This window comes from Phaethon aethereus, assembly GCF_964289735.1.
Source record: "Phaethon aethereus genome assembly, chromosome: 20".
Lineage (NCBI taxonomy): Eukaryota > Metazoa > Chordata > Aves > Phaethontiformes > Phaethontidae > Phaethon > Phaethon aethereus.
In genome coordinates this window covers 2026044-2050628 of record NC_138596.1, presented here as the reverse complement: position 1 = coordinate 2050628, position 24585 = coordinate 2026044, and the positions used below count along the sequence as shown (strand labels likewise).

At 53.4% G+C, this 24585-nt stretch overlaps 1 protein-coding gene across 1 annotated transcript in view; it reads right to left on the bottom strand.

The window, feature by feature from the left end:
* The window catches only part of NSMF (NMDA receptor synaptonuclear signaling and neuronal migration factor), a gene marked incomplete at its 3' end in the record, with an annotated part of 46940 nt that extends 41369 nt beyond the window's left edge, over nucleotides 1-5571 (bottom strand). Inside the window, exon 1 of the mRNA XM_082008974.1 lies at nucleotides 4841-5571. Within this exon, the coding sequence (XP_081865100.1) occupies nucleotides 4841-4947 (107 nt within the window). The 5' untranslated portion in view covers nucleotides 4948-5571. The remainder of the gene's footprint in view (nucleotides 1-4840) is intronic.
* Nucleotides 5572-24585: the final 19014 nt, after the last annotated feature.

Below are 24585 nucleotides of genomic sequence, written 5' to 3'. Positions count from 1 at the left end.
CAAGACTGCCATTGCCTCAGAGAAAACACCACCATCTTCTCCGGCTTCTTCTCCATCAGAATGACTTCACGAGTGCGGAGGTGGGATGCGGTAGCACAACGCAGCCAGCAAAGGCAGCTGCCCTTCTGAGGGCACTTTTCAGTACTCGCTGTGCATTAGATGTCAAAGCTGGACTCCAGGCTGGAAGGGAAGCTGACTGAGATTTTGCAGAGAAGCACAGACGGTCTAGACATACATTTGCGAGAAGGAGGAAAACTACCGAATAACAAAGATCTCAATTACAATGTGATGAGCATGGAATAGCCTTCACGTCTCTGCAATAATCACATCAACAGAATAAAAGGGGCCTTGATGAGTACTAGCAGTTATGAGAAACTGATGCACACAAATTTATGCAATCCACCAAACTGACACTGAACTGAGTGAAGAAATGTGTGTTGAAACACTCACAGATACATGAAAGACCTGACATAACTCCACTTAGAGCACAGCAGCAAGTTAAACAAAAGCAGGACTCTTCAGGAGTATTACATGGAAAAATAAAGAACACCCACCACCTTCGCATGTTCCTTCAGAAGTAATGCCCAGAGGAGTTGCAGCAGGAATCTGTTGTGACAGTATCTGACAGTGCTGCAGCTCAGGAAAACAGGAGAGAAGAGACCTCCTGCATCATCAGGACCTACGTCCTCCTACAGCAGCAGTCCTGCTCTTGTCACTAAGCAGAGAGCGGAACACTGCCAGCACATCCATAGTGAACAGCTCAGTCATTAAAGACTGTTGACACCTATGTTGTTTAAACCTAATAGTAACAATACACTGACAAAAATTAGTTTTCTGAAATATCTACGTAGGGAGATGGTAGCTGGAAAAATTTAAATTGTAATTTTAAAATTTTAAATTCTCACTCTCAAAAAAGGGAAATTGGATATCAGCAATGGGTCTTGAAGTCAAAGACCCCACAGTCTTGGAGGAATTTATAGTCACAAAGCTTGGACAGGAGGAAAGAGGACAGAGCAGGAAGAAGTTAAAAGAACGAGGTAATCAAAGCATGAGAGAGTTCATACCGCTCACAGGAAAATTCACAAGCAGAAAAAATGAATCTAGACTCCATGAAAAATCCCAATCTAAGCCACAAATTGCTCATGCAGCAAGAAACCTGGGATAAGCAATACATTCAAGTACCTCGGCATTTTGTCAGCGCAAGATTTACCCTTCTGTGGCAACTAACACTTCGTGCCCTTGTTTAAACCCACTCTCTAGCCCTTCTCTGGTCAGCAGAGAGGGACTGAGACCAAATTCTTATCTCTCTTGGGAATGTCTTGAACTAGATGCCAAAGTCCTGAAATTGGGTAAGATGAAGATGAACCACACTCTCGACTCTAGTATTTCCTGTGCTAACTATAGCAAGGAGAGATGGTTCTGGAACACCCAGCAAAAGTCTCACGGCTGTTTGCTCGCGCTATCACACGCTCCCAAAGGCAAGCTGTAGGCCAGAGCAATCCAAAGCAAAGCTGCAGGAAGAGTTCCTTCTATTGCCACATTTGGGGTTCCAGTATTGTTCTGTAGGCGTCAAGGCAGCAAAGGACCAAGAGAGCTCATTTCTAAAGGCTTTGGCTCATCTAAGCCCTTGAAAGTGTGCTAAGGAAGCCAAGGAGCGCGTGTCAGACCATGCGGGCCAGGACCCCGAGGAGAACCTGCACGAGCCCAAACCGCAGCAGCCTGGGAGCTGTCAGCGGAGGGGCAGCACCAAGGTCATGGCTCAAGAACAACTGTGCCATCCCTGCCTTCAGCGCTCGTGCCCCAGGAGCTGCAAGGCACAAAACGCACATGCAGGGTTTCACGACAGTGAAATCTTGCATACTTCAGATTTGATCAAAGCAACAGCACCAAGCCACAGCCCCTCCCCGGGTGCCGTACACGGCATGAGCGCACAGTTCGCTGCCACTCTCTCAGGAGAGGACAAGACTACAGAGACCAGAGTTGGCAGGATCCTTGATGCTCTCAACGACGCTAGCACAGAGCGACTACGCCGTTATTTTGTAAGAAGCTATTTAAAAGACCTAGCACACAACAAACTGCATGGAGCTTAATTAATTCTCCTGGGACAGAAGACTCCCTTGAGTCACACACAGCAAACTGCATGGAGCTTAATTAATTCTCCTGGGACAGGAGACTCCCCTGAGTCGCTCTGCAGAGATTTTAATTTAAGAATCTAGGGAGTTTGCACCTTCTGCTTAGATCACATTACTCACGACAGCAAACAAATGACGCTCTCTGCTCAGTAAGACAGTCAAATGCACACACACACTCCAGCCACGCATAATAAAGATACGTCAGTGCCCACTTGGACTCGCAGCGAATGTCAGGACATGAATTTTCTCTCTAAAAGAAAAATCAGGAGAAATATCAACAGGGCAGAGCTCAGGAGGCACAGAGAAACAATCCCAGGGCATCTCCTCCTGCAGCACAAGGACAGGATCCCACAGCTGCCTACACAAAACCGCAGGGGACCTGATCATTGCAGCAGTGCTACCCACAGAGGTGATCCAAGTCCCCAGCCCTCTTGGGAAGGACGGCATAGTCTACCTCTATAGCCTTATCTGCTGCCCTGCAGCATCCTCGCTGTAGATGAGGAAGACAAGGACATGGGGGATACACGGAGGAGGACCCAGGGCAGAGCAGAGGAGCTGTGTGTGATGTGCTCCAGGAAGCCCAGAGAAAACCTTTCAGCAAGTGGGTCATTCCTCCATTCTATCGCTGTAGAAATTCTAAAGGTGGCAGAGACCCCCTGAGGCAGGGGCTGAGACGTGCCTGGAGTGGCAGGATGGAGGCACACAGGCAGTGCTCGTCCCCACCAGCACCTTCTCCATGCAAAGAGGCAATGCAGGGCGCTCCTCAACAAGTTCTCCGCTCTCCCCAAAGGCTTTTTCGATTAGGCATTTCTAGCACGGGGCATGAACAGGGAGACACATCAGAGCACCTGTCCTGTGCCATGGTCTACATGGCCAGCACTCCGCAAGGACCTTATGTTCCCCAGCCCAAGTCCACTCAGCTAACTTTTCTGATCAAACCACCACAATTCACACCACCAAGAGACCTCAGTGCTCCCACATAACAGTAGCAGCAGCCTGTCAGTAGTTATAGCAGGTATGTAGCAAACCAGAACCCCAGAGATACCTCCTGGATACAGAGTTGATACTACTTGAGTAGCATCCACCCATCCTGGTGTGGGCTAAAAGACCGTTGCGTTCAAAACACGTTGGCGGCTCCCAAACACCCACACTACTGTTTGAAATCTTAGCAATTACCAAGTATGTTGTTTGTGTGACTGGCTGCCTAATCCCACTCCCAGAACCACATTACAACAGTTATGGTGCATTTTGTGTCATTTCTGTATATCCACCCAGCTGACATCTGCCGAAAAGAATCCCACCTCCAGATCTCTGAACGCCATTGAAAACACTCTTGTTTTCGTCACTGATTATGAACAGGATGCATCATAAGGTGGGGAAAAGTTCCAGGCTCTGCCTGGACAGCTTTCTCTAGAGGCACTCCAGACTTTGAAGGATGGGTTTCTTTACAACACAGACAGACAGCAGTATTGGGTCTCTTCGCTTTAAGCCATAAGACTATCTTTCCTCCCAACACAGTAGCGATGCTGTAATGCTGAGTTACAGTCACACAGAGAGGTGACTGAGATCTCTCAGCAGCACACATTGAGTCCTACACATGACTCCGGGTTATTCTAATGCAATTTTGTCTAACACAAAGGAGGTGTTATATAATGCAGCTGAAAAGTTTATTTCTTCCCATTTTTTTCAGCAGCAAAGAGCTAGTCTAGATATAGATATAGCAGGGACACTGACAGACCTACCCCTCTACACAACTGTGCTGTAGGAGCAGCTAAAAAGCTGCGCCAGTGCCCCCAAACAGTCACCAGATGATTGCCGTGACACTGGCACTGCAGCGTGGGAGAAGGGTCGTTTCCATCTTTCTGGGCAAAGGGCACTGTAGCAAAGCTCATCGGCGATTGCTTTTTAAACCTAAGTACAATCAAGCAGCAAACACATTTTCTAGGATCTCCCATGTTTGGCACCAAAAAGCATTGGGACCTGACAGAAAGTGAAATGCTACACTGTAGGACAAGCAATACAAAAACATAACGGGCACAATAGAGAACCCGAATCTTTTAACTGGTCAGTATAGCGGCCCGGGACACTGCCGGAGAGGGCAGATGTGGTCCAGATTGTCACGCAGTAGGTTTTCCGTTCAAAGGAGCGAGACCCCTTGAAGAAAGCTGCTGACTTTGCCCTCGGGCACGCAGATGGCATTTCAGCTGAGGAGAAACCACCGAGCGAACTGACCACGCTTCCAATTCCCGAAGATGAGAAGGATCCAGCCCTGACAAACCCACTTCTGACCCACTCCTTGCCAGCCGAGCAGATAAAACCCGCAGATGATGCTCCCCGGGCCGGCAGCAAGAAGCGGGGATGCCTCTGGGGACAAACCACCGCTCCAACGGCTGAGGGTCCGCTGTGCGCAGGGGGAGCACGGTCGCCCACATTCACCGGCTGCAAGCGGGTGGCCGCTTTTGGGGGCACGGCGGCAACCAGCGAGGGGACGTGCCGGGGTCCCTCCCGGCTCTCCTACCCCAGGCTGCCGTTTCCAAGCCCCGGAGGGAGAGCGTCCTGCCCCCGATGGCCCTGCACCGGGGACAAGACCAGGGGTCGTGCCCCAGGGGCTCGAGGCCTTCCCCCCAGCCCGGGGGCGGGCAGGGTCCCCGGCACCGCGGGGCTCCCCGAGGAGGGACACGCGCCCCACCCCCGGCCCCCGCACCCACCTCACTTTAGCCGCCACCGACGACATGGCCTCGTTCCTCAGCGTCTTCCTTTTGGACACGGCTGTGCCCATATTCGCGCGCGGGGGGGCCGCCGGGGGAGCGCTCATCGCACGACCCCGCGGCTGCCCATGCCGCGGCGGGGCCGGGTGCCGCCGCGCTCCCTCAGCGCCCCGCCATGCCGCGGCGCCCCCCGCCCCGCCCCGCCGCGCTGCCCCCGGCGAGTGCCGCGCTCCGCCGCGGCCGCTGCCTCCTCATTGACTGCGGCAGGAGGGCGGGCCCGGGCGCGGCCCGCCGCCCGGGAAGCGCCGCTATATTGGGCCGGCGGCTCCCTCCCCCGCCTCCTCTCGCCTGACATCATGGCGGGCCGGCCGGCAGCGGGGCGGCGGGAGGCGGCTGCCTGGGCCCGGCGACCCCGGGGGAGCGCGGCTGTCCCCCGCCCCCGCGGCGCGGCCGCCAGAGCCCCGCGGTCCTGCCCTGCTCGGTCCCTGCCCGCACCTGAGGTGAACGTCCCGCCGTGCGCCGGCGGGCGCGGCCGGTGGCGAGGGCAAGCCCAGGGGGACGCTCCCTCCGGGCGCCCGTCAGGAAAGAGACCTGCAACCTGCCAAAAAAGCCGTCATTTTGACATAAAACTGGAGCCTGCCTTTGATGGAACCGGTGAAGCGTTCCATGCACCGCTTATTTTCCGTGTCTGGGCGCTCTGCTGACGGTGAGGCAGTGGGTGGGTGCACCCGGGTCCCACTGCTCACGGGGTAGACATGGTCACGCAGGTCGGGCTGTCAGGTTTTGACCGTGACGTCTCTGACGTGTTGACAGAAATGCCCGTTCCCTGCCCTGGCTTTGCCCTCTCAGCCCCTCGCTGCTCACCGCCATCGTCCCAGAGCAGCCCCGGGGCAGCAGGGGATATCCCAGAGGCGACTGGTGGCAGCAGAGCCATGGCGTCCAGACGCCTCCTCGTCCCCAGGGACACTGGCCAGAGCAAACACCTTCCTCGGGGTCATCAAACGCTTGAAAACAAACCCAGTGCGAGGAGCTGATCAGCCGCTCTGTCAGCCAAGCCTCGGAGGATTTTCAGTTCATAGAATCGCAGAACTGCTTGCGTTGGAAGGGACCTTCAAAGACCACCAAGTCCAACCCCCCTGCCGCGAGCAGGGACACCTTCTGCTAGGGCAGGTTGCTCCAAGCCCCATCCAACCTGGCCTTGAACGCTTCCAGTGATGGGGCATCCACAACATCTCCGAGCAAGCTGTTCCAGGGTCTCACCACCCTGACCGTTAAACATTTCTTCCTCACGTGCAATCTAAATCTACCCTCTTTCAGTTTAAAACTGTTGCTCCTTGTCCTGTCGCTGCAGGCCCTGGTAAAAAGTCTTTCTCCATTTTTCTTATAAGCCCCCTTTGTATATTGAAAGGCTTCAAGAAGGTGTCCCTGGAGCCTTCTCTCACCCATCTGAACAACCCCAACTCCTTCAGCCTTTCTTGACAGCAGAGGGGTTCCAGCCCTCAGAGCAATTTCATGGATGTAGGTTTTGATCCCTCGGAGGGTTTGGAAAAGTGCTTTTCCTTGAGAAAGTATTTTATAAATATGCTTTCAGGGCACCTGAGTGAGTGGGGGCAGCAAGTTTTAAAATATTATTCACAATAGATACAGAAAAAGCACTTGGATGGTCCCCCCGGCTCTGCAAGCGAGTGCACGAACCCCAGGAACTCAGAGCCAATTCATTCAACGCTATTTGACAGAGGGAGAAGTTTTATAGACAATTAAACTTCCTACAAGCTTTGTGAAAAGAGGCAGCCGAAGGAGGGAGTGACAGACAGACAGACAGACATACCTTGTCTTGTCTGTACCTGGGGAAAGGCTGTAGCATAAGCTCATGTTTCCCTGTCCTTCAGAGACCCTGCATGGAAGAGACCAAAAGTTTGGGGAAAGCTTCATTCCCCTCTCTCCATGGACTCCAAAGTCAAATCTGCAAGAAAATATATGAAGATTTGAACAAATTATGTCTAACTATTTGGCCTATTCATCTACAAATTGAAAAATGAAGTAATTCATGTAGAGAGCAGAAAAAGAGATGAATAAGGTACCCAACTACCCTGGCGTGTGCGGATGCAAGGAGCGGGATGTAAATACCTCATCAGCTGGAATTTTATCATACCCTGGGGAATTCACTGTGAATAACAAACTTTCAGAAACGTGTGTTCGCCCAGACCCAAGCTGCGAGCGGAAAAACTGCCATGTGCACAAAACAAAGAACGTCACTGCTTTTTAGCTTAGAGCAGCTGACGGAAGGAGAGGTGCTAAGTGACATCAGCTGCTCCATCACTGCCACCGAGTGAGCTGGCCTCCACGTCCCGCTCGCTCCGCAGAGCTGCTCTTGCGGATGAGAGTCGCTCCTCTTCCCGTGGGGTTTTGTATCTCATCTCAAGCAAGATGAACACAGCTCTGCTGCTACATGGCGCTGAACTGAGTGATAAGGCTTCTTTAAACACTACAGTCTCGATCCCACGTGCTAGTATCAGTGGACAGATTTTAGGGCAGGTACGCCTCAGTCCTGTGTGTTGGAAGCAAGTGTGGTAGAGCTGGCGCGTGCTCATCTAATTCAATGCCTAGCCTTGCTTCATGCCACTAGAAACAGAGACACAGAGATCTGAAGGTGCACACACAGTCAAAAGAAGGGATAAAAGAGAAATACATGGGAATATTTCAAAAATAAGGTCAGCACAAGCCTTTTGACTGCTTTCCCCCCTTTTTTTCCTGTGTAATTAGAGGGGAAAAAACACTCTTTATTTCTATGTTTAAATATTTTATCAATTGTGGCAAATGCTATTCTTTAAAAATGGAAGCTAAAAAACCCAAAACTGGCAAGACAGGTCTACTCTATCCCTTGACATAATCCCCACCAGATCTACCCAGAAACACCCCACAGTTGCTCTCAGTGACATTTTTCAGGTACAAAGCAAAACACAATGTCAGCACATTTTATTTCTTCCCATAGAAGATGACTCCCATTAGACTTCTACTCATGACTATTTCCCTCCCCTCCAGTTTTTGTCGCACAGTCATCTCACCAAAGAGTTTCTACAACAGCAAATGAGAGAAAATCCATCTGTTTTTAGGGAGCACCTGAAAAAAACTGTAGAGAACTTGAGCCATGCAAGCAGGTAGAGTCACAGTGAAGCAGTGTCCAGCACCGTCAATTCCCAACATTAAAAAACAGGGATGCCTCCACCTTCGTCCTGTTTTCAGAACCCTCTCTGCCACATTGGTGCCTCTTGGAGCTCTCTCAAACTCCCCCTTGCCCATTCACCAGCCAGGTCTTGCTCTTTGAGGCTGGGAGGGTCCAGCCCAGTGTAGGGCTCACTTCAAAGGCACATTGGCTGCTCAGGGCTTGGCCAGATGGGTCTTGAAGACCTCCAAGGATGGAGATGCCACCACCGCTCTGGTCTATGTCCCAGGGCTGCACCACTCTCACAAGGAAAGATTTTTTCCATGTATCTAATGGGAGTTTCCCTTGTTGCAGCGGATGCCCACTGCCTGTTGGTCTGCGTGCCCTTGAGAAGCGCCCGGCTCCGTCGCTCCCTGGCACCCCATGAGCACTGGTCCACTTCCCTGCAGTTTCCCCTCTTGCTCTCTGCTCCTTCCCCACCTTCATTTAGGGTTGTCTCCCTGCTTTGGGGTTTCTCCCAGATACCTGGGGGTCTGTGTTACCCCAGTGTGGCACAGAAGAGGAGGCAGCGGGCTTCCAGCTCATGACAGCTGGAGAGACGCCTTTGCTTCGTGCTAGGAAAAAAGTCAGGCGAGCCAGGCAGACTGTTCCCCATCACTTCTCCATGGCAACAGGCCTTCCAGACGCACGCACATAGGCAACCAGGGCGAGGAGGCAGGGAGCACCGCGGTCCCTCCGCCCGAGCCCCAAACCTCCACTCACGGGGCTCTCTCTGCTGAGCACACCCCAAAGCGTCTTCCAAAATAATCATAGCAGTCAGAGAAATGCTTCCCTCCTTCCACTGGTGAAGGTGCAATACGCTGAAGCACAAGCCAGGCAAAATTTATCCTCGCCAGTGATGATTTTGGTGCGTATAAGTGTGTCACGCTTGAAAAGTCTGGTATCTCAGCATCCTGTCAAACCAAAGAGCACACCTCCGTCTAGCGGGAAACCCAGAGCCTAAGACCTGGTTAGGTCTAGGTCGTAGATCAGGCTGAGATGAAATGGCCTGATGATTCTCAGACTTTAAGGATCTAGTCTTTTTATGTTTAGAAAAGCCACTTTTGTCTAAATGAGCAAAAAGTATGTATCCTGACGATTTAAATGCAAAAAAGATAAATAAGTCAAGCCAAAACCAGTCACAATAACAACCCGCAAAAGGCAAAGGCAAGCAGTAATAAGTACTTCTTCAAACACATCAAGCACAGGAATCCTGTTGGAGAGTCCGCAGAGTCAGAAGTTGGCCACAGTGCAAGAGGAGCATTCATACGAGATAAGGTCAGAACAGAAAAACAATGAATATTTTGCATCTGTAGTCAGTGAGGAAAAGCTCAGAGCAGTTCCTGTGCCAAAAGTCGTCTTTATATGGAGGTGGCATTGGATTTGGCTCATATTCAAGTGTCAGCAGAAGAAGTTGAGGAATAAATAGCCAAACCAAAGAGTGCAAACTCACCAGACTGAGATGGTTCACCTAAGTGCTCAGGAACTCAGAAACAAAACGGTTTAATTACTTAATTGTAGCATGTAATCACTGTGCGTAACATAGCTTCGGTGTCTGAGAGCTTCAAGGTGACAAATGGGAAGGGCTTGGGGTTATTACAGTCCATGAAGTCTGAGGTTCCCCCTGGGCAAACTGATAGAAATTGTAATAAATAATACAATTAGTTCATAGTTGGATACATCTGAAATACTGGGATGAAAAAAAAGGTGGTTTTCCTTGAATAAAGGAACGCTTCATACATCTATTACAGTGCTTCAGCGGAGTCGATAAGCACGTGGCATGGTCTGCCTGGAAAAGGTCTGTTGCGGGAGTTTCTTACAGAAACGCAGCTGCCATGGGATTAACAGAAAAGGCCTGAAATAGATAAATAACTGGTTAAAGGGTTCTCAAAGAGTAGCTGTCAATAGGCAGGCTCCCAAATGGAGGGAGGACTTGAATGGGGCCCCACTGGGGCCTGTGTTGGGGTCTGCTCACTTCAGCATATTCAGAAATAATGTTGAAAAGGAATTGAAAAAAGGGGTGACAAAGCTTACTGATGATGCTAAGGTATTCAGGGTCATAAATACATGAGACGCTGTAAAGAATTATTACAAGGACCTCATGATAGTGAATAACTGGGTAATAAAATGGCTCAGGACACCCAGAGCAGATAATTACAAAGATAGGCACACAGGAGAAAAACAATCCCAACTTCAGAGGCACAGTATTGGGCTCTGCACTGATCCTTATCCTCAGAAATGGCCTCTCTTTCTCTCAGGTTTGCCTTGAACGTGACGTGCTGAGGCCGCGCAAGTGGTTCGGAGAGGACGGGCTCAGGCGGGGATGTTTTTAGCCCCCTGCTCTCTTCTCCCATCGTTCTGCACAAACCGACTGGCCCAAGGGCAGTGGTAATGGAGGGGCGAAGCACCAGGCTGAAAAGAAGGTGTTCCCACTGTCCATAAACACAGTGTCCCAGTTCAGCTCTTCTGACAAGTCACGACAGCCCTGAGAGATGCCGATACAACCAAGGCGGTGGAGGAGCCGGGGTTGCTGTTGGGGTTTATCTGCGTAGCACTGCTTGGAAAGAGTTCGAGGACAACGGTTATGTCCAGCTGCGCTGGGAAGCTCAAGGTCTCCCAGGTACCAGGAGGTCGCTCTGAAATATCACCTCACCACCTTCCCACTTGACCAATTTAGTCACTTCAAGATGTTCCTGTTAAATTCAATGATGAGAAACCTTGCTGTAATGAGGCACTGTAAGAAAAGAACTTTCTCAACACTGGCATGATTAAAATTAGGCAATGTATCACAGAAGCAATATCAATAGCTAACAAGTTGGAGTCAGCCAAGAGTTATGGTTTTGAGAAGATTCATTTGCACAGAGTTGTTCTTAAATGGCCGAGCATTTGAGATCAGAAAATAAGAGCTTGTTTAAATGTAGTCCCAAAGATAGGCCTGATCACCGGATGAAGGGTTCTTCTGAACCAGCTGGGATACAGAGCACTCAAACCCAACGTTAGGCCAGCTCACTCCCAGCTATTTTTAGTAAAAGACCTAATCAGTAATTATCAGGGCTGGATACAGCCTCTCAGCCTTGCTTTCTGTTACGCGACACGTCCCTGCCCCGATGTGCTCATGAGTGCAGTGTTGGCGGGAGAGGAATTCAGACCCCTTAGACCCCGACCACAGGGTTACCTATGCTCAAAGATTAAACTCTCTCCTCCGCCCTCCTAAGTCACTGCACTTTCCCAAATCTTCTAATTTTGCCAGCATTATGAAGCCAAGTGTCATTTTATATGATCTGTCTGCTCGGGCACAAGGCAGCAGGGTCCCTGGCAGAGCGAGCCAGAAGCAGCCCTGGTCCAAATGGGAGATTTGGAGGGGAGGATCTGTGCTTAGGTGGAGGATGTGGAAAAGCAGAGCCTTTCCACCCCGTATTTGGGAAACAACAACATTGAAAAAGGCCTTGAAGCTTTATTTCCCACGCATAGGCACAGTTTGGGGAGCATCCGAGGGCTGCTGCACCCTCCGGGGGTGAGCGCCGCGGCCCGTTTACAGCACCTCCAGGGCAAAGCCCAGCAGTGGCACCGGCGGAGCGGGGCTCGGCGGGCACGGCGCTGCCGCTGCCCGCGCTGGGCTTCTCGCGTGAGCGGCTTTCCCAGGCACAGGCAGCCGGGCTGCGTTCCCCGTGAACCCCAGCCACAGAGCCGCCTCGACAGCCCCCGCGGCCCTTCCGCGCTGGGTCAGAGCATGGCTTGGAGCAGGAGCTTTTCCAGCTCGGGTCCGGCGGCAGCAGCATGGCTTCCCACCAGGACACTCCCATATTAGCACTGAGTTGGCCTGGGTCTGTCCAGCTCTGCGAGCACAACCTGACCAAACTTTGCTGTGGCTGCAGTTCGGCGTGACAATAAGGTGACGAGGCTGCGGGACTGACTTTGCTGCCTTCTTGCCGAGAGCAGTGCAGGAGCCTTAGCTGCTTTCTCCGAGCAGACGTCAGAGATGGGGAGGACAGACTTGGCACCGTCAGGCAACGGCCCCTCTGGCCGGGCAGTACCTCTCCCCGCTCCCGCTGCACTGCAGCACCGGCACCGGCACCGGCACGGCCCATCCCTAGTGGGAGGCATCACACTACTTAAAGAAAATTATGTTGCTGGCCTTTTCATTATGTTGCCCAGCAAACGTTCCCATGAAATATAGGCCTAATTATCTACCCGCGTTCAGATTACTCTGAGATGCAATTTCCTTCTACTCTGTGGACTTTGCTTTCCTTCTGTGGAGCTCATGATTGAAATACACTCAATTAGCTATTACTCTGCTGGCTGAAATCTTGAGCTGCCTTCCCGACAAGGCTGCTCCGTCCAGGTCTGGCTGGCTTTCCAACAGCCAGGTGACACCGACGCACATGCAAGCCACAAAGGTGTCTCACCGCTCAGCCAGACCCGTTATTTATTAACTGGGTATTGCCATACACTGGGAAGCCCAGTGAGGACTGGGGGCTCGCAGTGCGAAGCCTTGAACAAACCTGCCTTAAAACGCGGTCCTAGAGGGCTAAAATCATTTTCTACATGCAAGCCATGCCTGGGGCCAGGTTGATCGGAGCCAGGCAGGTTCAGTCCCACGTGTACCCATGTTAAGATGCATGTGCACCAATTCATAAAGTATTAACAGTAGTAGTAATAATAATAATAGTAATAAAAAGAATAATAATGATAGAGTTCAGGCACTTAAGGGAGGAAAGAGCACGTCCAACCCCATCATCCATAAACCCTTCCATCCTTTCTCAAATCCCTCTGTCCTTTCCCAAACTCCACATCGAACGCAGCCAGAGCGTTTCCCATTGCCCCTTCCCCCCCGCATTCCCAGCCACGCAGTGCCGCTCTCCGTCTCGTGCCAGCAGAAAGCCTCTGCTCCTCGCTGCCGAGCCAGTTTTCTGGCCATTTACTGAGCCCAAGAGCACCTCAGCAGCAATATTGGGCAACTGTGCACGAAGTCTGTAATGTTCAAAACCAATACAGGCAAACGGAGCTGCCAAAGAGCCCAAAGAAAGCAAACGGCACCAGCACGGGAGATCGCTGCGGTCTGTCCCCATCCCCTGGGGAGGATCATTTCAAAAGCGTGCTCCTAAATCCCTGTGAGGGAACTCATTCTGCCCAGGAGAGGAAGACTCTGGATGAGACACCACGCTTCTGAGTCAGGAGAGCTGACAGGAAAGTGCGCATTTCTAGAGCAGCATAATCTTAAATTCCTCTTTTTTTCTTAAAATGATACAGCAGGTGGAGAGAAACCAAAGAAACGAGCATTGGCTATAGCAGGAGGGAGGATCTGAGCAGGATGGTAACATCATTTCATTTGTGTTGGCTGAATTAGTGGCATCAAATTGACATAAACCAGTCCCTCAGAATAAATGACGATGAATAAAACCAATTGCTATAACAAAGGAAACAGCAACGTGGATATTTCAGACAGGGAAGAGATTCCTTAACCGCGCCACAGAAACGTGGGGGCACCGACACGAAGCTTCCCTGGAGGTCTGTGGTCCTGCTGTCTGCTCGACGCGGGACTGTTGCCTCTGCTAGAGCAACTTTGCTTGGCCAAGCTGTGACCCTCTTGCCTGATGGTGATCCCCCTCCCCAGGGTGACGTGTTCCCGAACTGCACCACCCTCCTGGTGAAGGGAAACTGATTTTGCACCTCCCAGGTTTTACTCCCAGGGCCCCCAGCACCGGCAGGGACTGTTCAGCAGCCGTGGAGGTGCAGGACTTGGCCCTTTCAATGGAGGTTCCCCAAGGTCGGGATTCCCGAAACAGCTCCAGGAACAGATCTGATGGTAATTGATTGCTCAGTGATTCAGTGATTACTCAGTTTTTGCTCCATCCACATCTCAGTATTTCATTGTTTGGCAAAATAACAGTCTGACTTTGTCCTGACATTGGTACCACGCAGCAGAAGAAAAGTTGAAGTGGCTGTGTTATATTTAAGGTGGAAGGGAAAATGTTGATACCAAAGGAGAGTTGTGTGACCGTGTCCCTATAAACATCTCACTCCGGAAGCTCCGCTCCAACCCTGCCCCGCACCACGTCCAACCCTTGCTGTAATGGTCCTGGGCGCAGAAATGAAACCACCTCCAGCTGTCTTGCCCGTTTGCTATTACTGTTGGCAAAAGGGCTCAGGCAGAGCTGGGAAGGCAGCGCCCACGCTCCGCGCAGCCCAGGGCACGGCGGGGCCAGCACCCTCCGACATGGGTGCTTCTGCGCGTCACGAGGCGCTGCAAGGGAGCGGCAGTCGTGCACGTGGGGACTGATCCTGTGCAGAGCAAGGCCGAGGAGCGAGGAGAGAAGCAGGCGGGAGCGTACGGGGAGGATGACTCAGAAAGCTCAGCCGGAGGATGAGGAGGGATGCATTTAGCCTTTCCCTCCCGGTGGGTGGAAGGAAACTATTTGCGATGGTTGTGGCAGAAGGAGCGAGAAGCTGAAGGAGAGGTGAGGAAAAGAGGAGAGCTGGGCTTTGCTGTGTCGCGTGCATTGCAGGGCTTTCCACGGCTCCTCTCTCTGGCCTGAGGTACATACCCGCCTCTGTGCTAACGACACGCAGCGGCTCTGGGCAGCGCGAGGAGGTTCACGCAGGGCTGCACGCACACTCAGGGCCGTCAGCAGCTCCTGGCCAGGAGGTTAGGCCCTGTTGGCAAGGATAACAAATGCCACAATTGCAAATAAAACAGCCCAAGGCACAGGAAAGGAGAGTCTGCGGTGTGCGTATGCGGTAGGAGGGGGTTATCTGTTCTGCTGTGCCTGCCTGCGTCCCACTTCAAGCAGTCCTGCACGGCGGAAGAAGAGCAGCCCCAAAGGTTCATAGTGACATCAGACGGGTGCTGAGTGAGAGCTGGCGGGGAGCTTGGGATGGGCAGCAGGTGAATCCATCACCGTTCCGCAAGGAAGGACCCAGATGCTGCTGCAAATCTTCAGCTGAACTGGAGCCAACCGCGTTGTGCCTGTGCGGAAAAGGCGAACGTCACGGCATGCGAAATAACACGGCAACGTGCCACCGTGTGCGGGCTGCGCGGGTCTGGTACGACACCGGCCGCGGGACCTGGCCCAGCTCTGGCTGCGGCGTGTCGGGGTAGGTTTGGGCTGGTTGGTTGGAGAAGCCTCGGAGGGAGCACCGGCAGAGGTTGCAAAAGTGCAGCCTGTGAGCAAAGGCTGAAAGCGGGACCCAGAAAATGAAAGATTTGGGGGAGCCGCAGCAGCACTTTCCAGTTATTACAAGGCTGAAGGCAGGACAGGACAAGAAGTAATGGGATTAAACCGTGGTGGGGAAATTCAGGTTGGACGTAAAGAAAACCTGCTTAACACTAAGGACAGGGAAGCAGAACAGGGTGCCTGGGAGGGCAGAGGTGCTGCGGCGCGGGGAGAGCAGCTCCAGTGCTGTCAGGCACCAGGTCAGACGGGATGGTCTCAGCACGGCTGCTCCAGCCTGCTTTGCCAACGTGCTACGGAGTCGCGTAACTCTCCCGTGGGTTGGTACTGCTTCTTGGTGTCTCCATCACTCATGGAACCAGCAGCTTCACAAACTTCATGGAGGTGGTGAAAATCATGAGGAAAATTGAAAGGGGGAAAAAAAACCCTGTAGAGTGGTAAATTGGCAGTTCTTTGCGTAGAGCTTGCAACAGCGCAGAAAAGCTACTATTGCAGAGTCAATAAAATGTAACTTTGGCCGAAAGCCCATCCTGTAAGTTGGTAACCTGAAAACAGCAATTGGAAGTAAGATGACAATATATATGAAAAGGAAGAAAGTAACAGATACCAATCAATATGCAGCAATCACCACAATGAGCTATGAAGCAGAGATATTGATAGAGGAGGCTAAACGGGAAGAAGAAAATCCATGCCTGGCAAAGCCACGACCAGTAAGTAGTTGTTCACTAAATATATTAGAAACAAAAGAAATGTTAATGATGTTGCAGGTTCGTTTCATAGTCTTAGAGAAGCATAAAAAGATATTGGTGAGGAGCAACCCCGGGTGTCTCTAGTCCAGCCTCCTGCTCGGAGCAGGACTGATGCCAACGCACGACCGCCTTGCTCAGGGATCGCCCAGCTGAATTCTGAGAATCTGCAAGCACGGAGGAGTCACGGCGTTTCTAGACGAGGAGGAGCACTGCTAGCGGCAAGGCCCTCAGCGTGTCCCTTCTGCAGTTAGAAAGGATGGGAAAGTAAAGTAAGACACGAGGGTGATGAAATACCCTCCGGTCTAACAACCGAGAGCATCTCAGGTGACATCTGCGGGGTTTCCAAATCAGCAGATCCACATGACCTGCACCCGAGAGCCCTCGGGCAGTGTGTTGAGCTGAGCTGCGTTCACTCGCTGCCGCAAAGCTCGAAGGCTGGGGCGGCGCCAGGTTTGGCAGGACGCCGACGTGGCGCTCGGCGGCGGGCCGGGTGCCCTGCTTAGCCGTCGGTTGGTCGGTCCAGCATGACATTCAGATTGAAAAATGGAGAGGACACAGAGTTAATACACGATTCAAGGATTAAGAACACACCCGTCAGTGTGGTGTAATGGAAAATGTCTTGTCAAATGAGCCTCATTTCCTCCGTTGAGAAAATTACAAGTTCGTAGAGAAAGGTTACCACGTAGCCATTATTTGCTTAGCTTTTGGCAACGTGTTTGCCTTAATATCATATGACACCCTAATTACAAATTTAGTGCTATACAATCTCAATAAAGCCCACATTAAATGGATGGAGAGCTGCAAACCCATCTCCAAAATAAGGAGTCATCCGTGAACAGAGATGATTTAGAGGGATTCTGCAGGAATCGGTCCCAGCCTGACACTAATCAATGTTTTCATCATTGATTGAGAAATGAGCACAAAACACAGCTGATAAATTATACAGCTGCTGGAAGCAGGAGGACTGGCAGTGAATAATTATGTCAGCGAAGTTTACAGAGCAACTGGGATCTTTTCTGTGCACAAACCCGTTTTCACTTGGCAGTATTAAAATAGGCCAGCTTTCAAACAGGAACGAAGGAAATGTTTCATCCAAAAAAGACGGGATGCAAAAAATCTAATCTAGACATCATCAGGGGAAGGCGTGTCAAAGGCAGTGGCTTTCGCAGCACTCCAGCAGAACGGTGCTGGCCCTGGGTGCAGAAATCAGAGGCAGAGGATGAGAAAGCAGGACTGTCCCGCCTGTGCTTTTTTGCAGCGCAAGGAGTGGTGGCCAGAGCGGGGACAGCTGAAGTCCCCAAAGAGACAAAGTCCCAAAGAGAGGAGAGGCAAAGTCACCATGGTGCAGGCAGCAGCCACATGGGCTTGGTACAAGCCATGGGGCTGGGGACGGGCTCCAGCCCCCAACCTACCACCAGCCCTACCTTACGGCAGTGCGGGGACCCGGCCACGCTCGTCCCAGCAGCACACTCCAGGCCACTTGTCCCCATCCTCTTGGTGTCTTCCTAAAGTGTGACGCTAAACTGAAAGCACTGTAGCTCCCAAGAGAAAAGAAAAATCGGTTTGCTGAGTTCTTGCGTCAGTTCTTGCATACGTTCCCCCCTCGCCATTATTTTCTGCCGCTAAACGTTTACACATGTATAATAAAGGGAAGCTGAGGTGGTTTGCTGAGGAGGCAGATGAGGAGGCTGCAGGCAAGATATCCAAGGCTCACAGGAGGGTCTCTGCAAGGAGCAGGGGCCCAGCTACAAGTTGCTTTGTGATGACTTATTTACGCCACCAGCAGAGAAGCATTTTCTTGGGCGATTCTGGACCTGCAGCCCCAGAGGGGCTTTATCCATCACCTGCTCCTAAATCACCCCTGGCCCCAGCAGCCCCAGGGCCCCGGTGACCCTCCTGGACGGGGCCAGGATCGGGGCATCTCGTGGCCAAAGTCCGACCCGGCAAGGCCACGGCCCCTCGCAGCTGCTGGAGAAACGCTCGGCTCTGCCGGTATTTTTAGCCCCATCCGCTGCATCGCTCGAGTTGACGCGTGCCCCAGTTTGGCAAGGCAAAGCGCTCGCCCCGCTGGGTCCCCGCTCGGCTGCGTGCTGGGGAGAATGCCAGCGACCCCGGGAACGGCTCCCCCGGGGCACCGCAGCCCCGGCACACGGTCCTTTGCCTCCCTGTGGCTCAGCACAGCCGACCTGGGGCAGATTTTGGGGAGGAGGAGGAGGGTCCCGCAGGAGCCAGGGCTGCGTGCAGCAGGGACACGTGCAGGGCCCCCAGGCGGGCGCTGCTCTGCGGGGACCTGACAGCCTTTCTGTCGGGGCTCTGTGCTTCCACTTTATTCTTGCCTTATGTGCAAAATCAGCAGCTCCCAGAACAAAGTAGATGCAGCCTGGATTTGGGTGCCCAGGGGAGTTGCCATTGACAGCTCTGCTTCCTGGCTGGCCAAACTGTGTAGCCAGCCCGGCGGGTCCCCTGTGGAGCCCCATCCAGCTTGACTCTGGCGATGGGGAGCAGAGCTGCTGTGGTGCCCGGTCCATGCCCGGGCTCTGGTGTCCAACCCTGCCCGCAGCTCCGGCAGGGACCGGGCTCAGACCCAGCATCGCTCGGCAGCTGATGCATCTGCCTTGACCCTCTGTAAAGCCTCCGCCGGCAGCCGCTGTGCCGAGGGCTCGATGGCAGGCTCAGCTCCCCAAGATCCCGGCACGTGAGGGATGGGGGCTGGCAGGGTGCTACCAACCACACCAGCCAGGTACTATTTTAAGTCGTCCGTCCCCTGCCAGCACTTTAAAATCCCCCCTCGCCATCCCGGTTTTGCTGCGGGGGACAGGAGCGGAAGCGCTCTTCTTCTGCCGCCCGTTTCGCACCGAGGGACGGCCGCAGCGCAGACACCATCTCCATAACTGTGGCAGCTCTTGGGCACTTAGAAAACCTCTTTCCTGACACTTGGAGTGCACTGGAAGGTTCATTGCTCACAGAAGAGGAGCCCCGGAAGGAGTCACGCTCATCCCAACGACCCCTGCAAGGCTCAGATTTCCCCTCTGCTTTCAGGGACCAAAATCTCCTTCACCACCAGGTACGTGTCCCAGCAGGAGCCTTGAAGGTGGCCATGGCCGGCGGGGTCGGGCAGCCCCGCGCCGGCGCTCTTGGCTGCAGCCCGGGCACCGATCCACAAGGCTGGCACGACCTCCTGCTCGCCGGCTCTTTCCCGCCTCATTACCCCGAAATCCCAGGGGTGCACCGCTTTGCCAGCCCCGCTCTAAAAGCTTTTCCGATCTTCGCTTTGTCAAAAGCTTTCTATTTATTTCCAGCGAGGAAGCAAGCGGGGGGGAGGGATTTCACAGCCACCGGCTGACTTAGCGCTGTGGCTGAGACACGGGGCAGCAGCGTGAGGGACGTCCCGAGCTGGGCTGGCATCCCCCAGTTCCGCAGCAGGAGAGTCGTCACCCGCCAGCCACTTCCAGCTAATTCAGCGCCTAATTCGGGAGAGGGTCAGCAGCACCAGCCCAGTCACGCTCTGGGGGAACAGTCCCACACCAGCTGGAGAGGGGAAAGCACCAAGATGGGACTGAGAACGATGAAGCCAAAGACAACAGAGCCAGCACACATGTGCTTCCCTGCCACATCCAGCCATGCGAGAGCCAACATGCCACACAGCCTCAGCAAACTCTGACTCAAAGAGCGGAAACAACCCTCCCGGCAATAGCAGTGACCGGCTGAAAACTGCCACCGAGTGCCTCTGCCTCGAGGCAGCCATTAGTCACTGCGAGGAAATTGAGTTTTGCAACTCAGCCCGTGAAGAGGTGAATACACACGTGCCCGAGTAAAAAAAAAAATAAAATTATATTGGTTGCAAGTGCAGCTGTGGACACAGCCAGTGCTGAAAAGCACCCCACTGTAAAAAAAAGTAAGAAAAGCTCACCCCCTGAGCCCCGTGGGGCGCAGAGCAGCCTGGCAGCCAACACCAATGGCAAGTGGCTCATGTGGGGCCGCCTGTGACTGCCCATAGTGGTCCACGCAGCGGCAACGCGCTCAAGCACGTGGCACAGGCACAGCACAGAGCTGGCCCCGTCCTGCCGCGGGACGTGTGGGCAGGTCAGGGCTGCTCGAGCGAGGCACCAGCCTTATTCGACACATTCCTCTGGGACTGTGCATCACATCTAATGTGCCTTCTTCGAAGAAAAACTGTGTCATTTATGGTACATTTAAAATTAATGCACATTCGGTGTTCTTTCTGATCCCAAATTATACCGCTTGAGTGCTGTAACACGGAGCTGTGCTCAGCCCTGCGAGGCCAGTGTCACCCGCCGGCACTGCTAAGCCTGTCCTCCCTGACAGCTAAAGACAAGATTTCCAAAAATAAGTATCTCCAGCAGCATCATTAGCGTTTGCAGCTCGTGGGTGTCACTGCCGGGGGTGTCCCACACCATCCAGGGGCCCTCGGGCTCAGCACGGCGCGGTTCCGTATCGAGGCCACGTCAAACCAAGATGTCACCCCTCGCAGACAAACCTGACTGCGTTTCCAGAGCTGGGGGCCCGGCTGCTTCGTGATGGGAAGCGCGTTGCTGTCCATAACCCCCCGACGGAGCGCGGCTTAATTAAGAGGCATCCCCGCTGGTGCCGGCCGCGGCAGAGCGCGGTGACGGTGGCTCTGCCAATTACCTGGGAAAACGCCATGTTTGTGCTAAGTAACGCTCAGGCCCCCGGCGCATTCGCAGCGCTCGAAACGCTGCTCAGGGCGGCTCCTGCAGCGTGCGGCGAGTCTCACACTTAAATAGATTTGCGGCATATTCACTTCTAAAACCAGGACGAACATTGATAACACTTTGATTTTGCTTTTCCTTATTATTTTTTTAAACAGCAGGCAAATGCTTTTATTGCAATTGCTAGTGCCACGCTTTCCTCTAAAGCCTTGATTTCCGTAAGGGAAGGGGGTTCGGCAGAGCTGAGTGGCACAGCGTCGATGTCCCCAGGCTGCGGCGAGCTGGCCGCGCCGGCATTTCCCAGCTTTCGCCCCCGGCGCCCACAGGCAGCTGTGCTCCATCCCGATTTCCCAAGGCAGCTCCCGGGCGCAGGATGCTGGCGCAAGCGTGGACGCGCTGCCAGCTCCCCGAACCTGTCAGCACTGGTTGTTCCAAAGCCCAAATTAAAGCCATTGGGGGTAAACGTGGTCAGACACACCATGACCTGAGGAGGGCACGGGGACAAGGAGCGTGGACACAAACCCCACCAGACCCAACGGGAGAGGAATCGGCCATGGGCTGGACTGGCACTGCCGAGTCTGTGCCCTGGTGCCAGCAAAGGCCACATCACCAAATCATGTTCGTCAAACAAACAACGTCTTAATAACCCTAATGCCTCCTGTCCCGACTCCTCGGGGAAGCCGCGGTCCCATGGCATCCCGTGGCTGCGTTTTGGCAGGGCGCTCGGCACGGTGGGCAGCAGCGGGCGCCGGTCCAGCCCCACGGAGCCCCTGCGGGAGAGGGAGATGTTTGCCGTATTTCTCCTTTGCTGATTTTATTACTGGCTCTTACTCACAGCAACAGTAAACTAAACCCAGAGGCGCAGCAAAGCCCCCGCATCCCGACAGCTTGAAGACGGTCCCCAGGCGGCACGCAAGGAAAATCACACGTCGAGGGAGGTCAGGGGAGCACAAGTAAATAAGATGAGGTTAATTTTGGAACAACACGCAGCGAGACTGACGTCTGCCGGGGAAGGAGCATCGCAGGGTCCCGCCGCAGCCCCGGCCGCTCCTGCCTGTGCAGCAAAGCCCGGGGGGGCTGCACGAACACAACCGGCTCAGCGCAGGGCCAGAAACACGAGAAGCTGCAGCAGGAGCCGTCGCCAACAGCCACCCATGAGCCAGAGCCTGACGGCTGGAGATCAGAGCTCTGCCCCTGCCCAGGCAACGCTTCCGAGGGATTTTGGACAGGTGCTTCCAGCTGCTATGTGGGCAATAGCAATTTGTTCTTCTTCCTAAATCCCACCGGAGCTGACTCTTAAGAGCTGAACAGCTCATGACACCGTGTTAACGAAGCGACTAAGTTCCTTACTTGCACCGAGGCATTTGCAGCAGGTCAGTCCCAAGGTGCTGCCCCGTGGAGACACGAGTGCCACCAGCTACGGCGTCCCCTCGCCAGGCGTGGATGGCGGCTGCGCTGTCGGCCCTTCCCCTCGCAGGGACTGGGGCTGGAGTTGGAGCCCTGCAAACAAATTTCTCCAAAACACCCTCCCTCCTCCATGGCTTCCCCTTCCAGCAGGCACCTAGTTCTCAAATCACTGACGTGGGGCACATCTGTCCCCTCAGCGCAGCAGCCACGGTCGCTGGCAGAACCCTTGGGCAGCACAGGCTGCGCCCGTGGGCATTTCTCACCCCAGTTCTCCATGCTGGCTACTTGGATGAGCTCAGCCCAGGCCAGCGAGCGGGACTGGTGCTCGACCTGCTACAAGTCCATCACTGGGACATGTTTCCCAAAGCTCATTCAAGGATTTACTCCCAGCAACCATCAGACGTATCAAGTCAAAGGCTTTCAGGGGAACCTTTCCCACCGCAGCTACCCCTCATGGCCATGGTTCCTCAGGACCTTGCTCTGATCCTGCTGCTTCCCATTCAGCAATGGCTGGCATCAGGATTGTTGTGGGAACAAGCTCCGGGTTCTCTTCACCGGAGGCAGAACCTTCAGGCCTCAGCAGCTGTTTTGTCTCCTCCAGCAAGGCCAAATTCATCCAGCTTCTGGTCAGACTTTACCTTTTGGAGGGTGTAACACACCCATGAAGAAATCTCAGAGAGAGCGGGTGGTTTCCAGCCAAAGCCAGCACCCACCGGGCCAGCGAAGGCTGGCGGGACGGTGGCCTGGGCCAGGACAGCTGGGACAGGCAGACTTGGGCTCTTGCAAACAGCCCTCCTCCTGCTCCATTTCCAGCACAACAGCTGAGGGACCGTCACTGTAGAGCCTGGGGAATGAAGGGGTGATTTGGCACCAACTCCTTAACGCAGGTTTGGGTGTCCAAGTGGGCTGGGACTGTTTAAAACCTCCAAACATGGAATCGCACACCGGAGTGCAGGATCATGAGGATGCACCTGGGTGTAGGTGCAGGATGGGGCTGAGCCACCGATACGACCCTGTGTTGCCCAAGCGGGCGGCTGGGCAAACCACAGACCACAAAGCAAGCTGGAAAAGCAATTTTGCTTTTAAAGTTGTACCATAATTGTTTTACATTCCTCTGCACAGAAGGAAAGATTGTTTTAACGTCCAGGGCTCAGCTAGGGAAGAAAGTTGTGATCAATTATGTAGAAGAGACTGTCAGTCTCACATCAAAGGTTTATTTTCTGTCTTTGTACATCTGAACCAAGTGCCAGCTCCCCGTGGAACAGGGCACAAAGCAAACACGGCAGCTCTAATTCGCACACCCAGGAGCCCGGTATTTTCCTGTTTTCTGCGACTCCTTCAACCTATGCAGCCACGAGCCCAGCGGTTCACACCCCGGCTCCAGGAGCAAGTCTGGCTGCCGGGAAGCTGAGAGTCAGAATACATGACTTGGAAATTAATTACCTATTGGAACAGAGGGGAAGAGCTCTGCTGGTGCAGCACTGAGCAAGACAACAAGTGCTGGGTTCAGGCTGGAAGATCTGAACTTCTGGAAGGAAGATGAGAAGACTCATCCGTCTGGAAAACAACCCGTGGTGCCTGTCCTGCCCCAGACTGCTCGGAACGAGCGGAATCGGTCGCTGCTACGGGAAGTGCAGTGCAGGTGCCTGACAAACTGCATCCGTCCATCGTCAGGAGGTTCGAAGGCTCCGTGCAGAGATACCCCCTCTGCTGAAGGTACTTTTGTTTTTAAGCACATCCTTCGAAGGCTGAAGGCTGCTGGCTTGCGATGAGCTCCGTAAGGGCAACCAGGGGACCTTGGTCATCTCTAGGATTAGCCCTATTCCTCCTTTCCCAGGGAAAGGTTCCTGTACTGCAACCACCTATAAACACAGATGTTGAAGACTCACATCTGGTTTACATCCCCTCATCAGAAAAACACAAAGCTCTAAATCGTGCCGCTGAACCAGGCATGCTCGTCTGCCTGCTCAGAGCAGCTCTGCAGAAACAAAGCAGAGAGCTGTAAGGTGGGCACTCACACGTTCTCACTCCCACTCTTCCCAGGCTTGTCACCAGCTCAGGAGCCTTCCTGGGAATGGACCAGCACCACCCTGTAACCAACCTCGACAGAAATTATCTCCAGCTCAGCAGGCAGCCTGTGCCTTCACAGAAGCCCCCAGCTGCTAGCTGTTCTACCTCTACTTCAAAAGCCATTTTTAAGTTTTCTTTGCAAGAATTAATTCTTTTCAATAGCAGGGAACAACCTCCAGCAACATTTTCTGTACAATTGCATTAACCAAAATTGGCATCAGAAGCCTGGATGATCCTTGTGGGGAAGGTCCCTGATCACTTCCATCGCCTCTGGACGGCCTGGGCCCTGCCAGAGGTGCAGCCAGGCTGGGTGGCCTCACCAAGGGGAGGGCCAGCATTCCTCTGCGAACAGAACTCTGACCTGAGGCTCTGACACTTGAAAATATCATTTTGTGTTAGAGGAACGGCCTCCCTGGGTAAAGGCTGCACATTCACAGACATGATGGAGAAAACA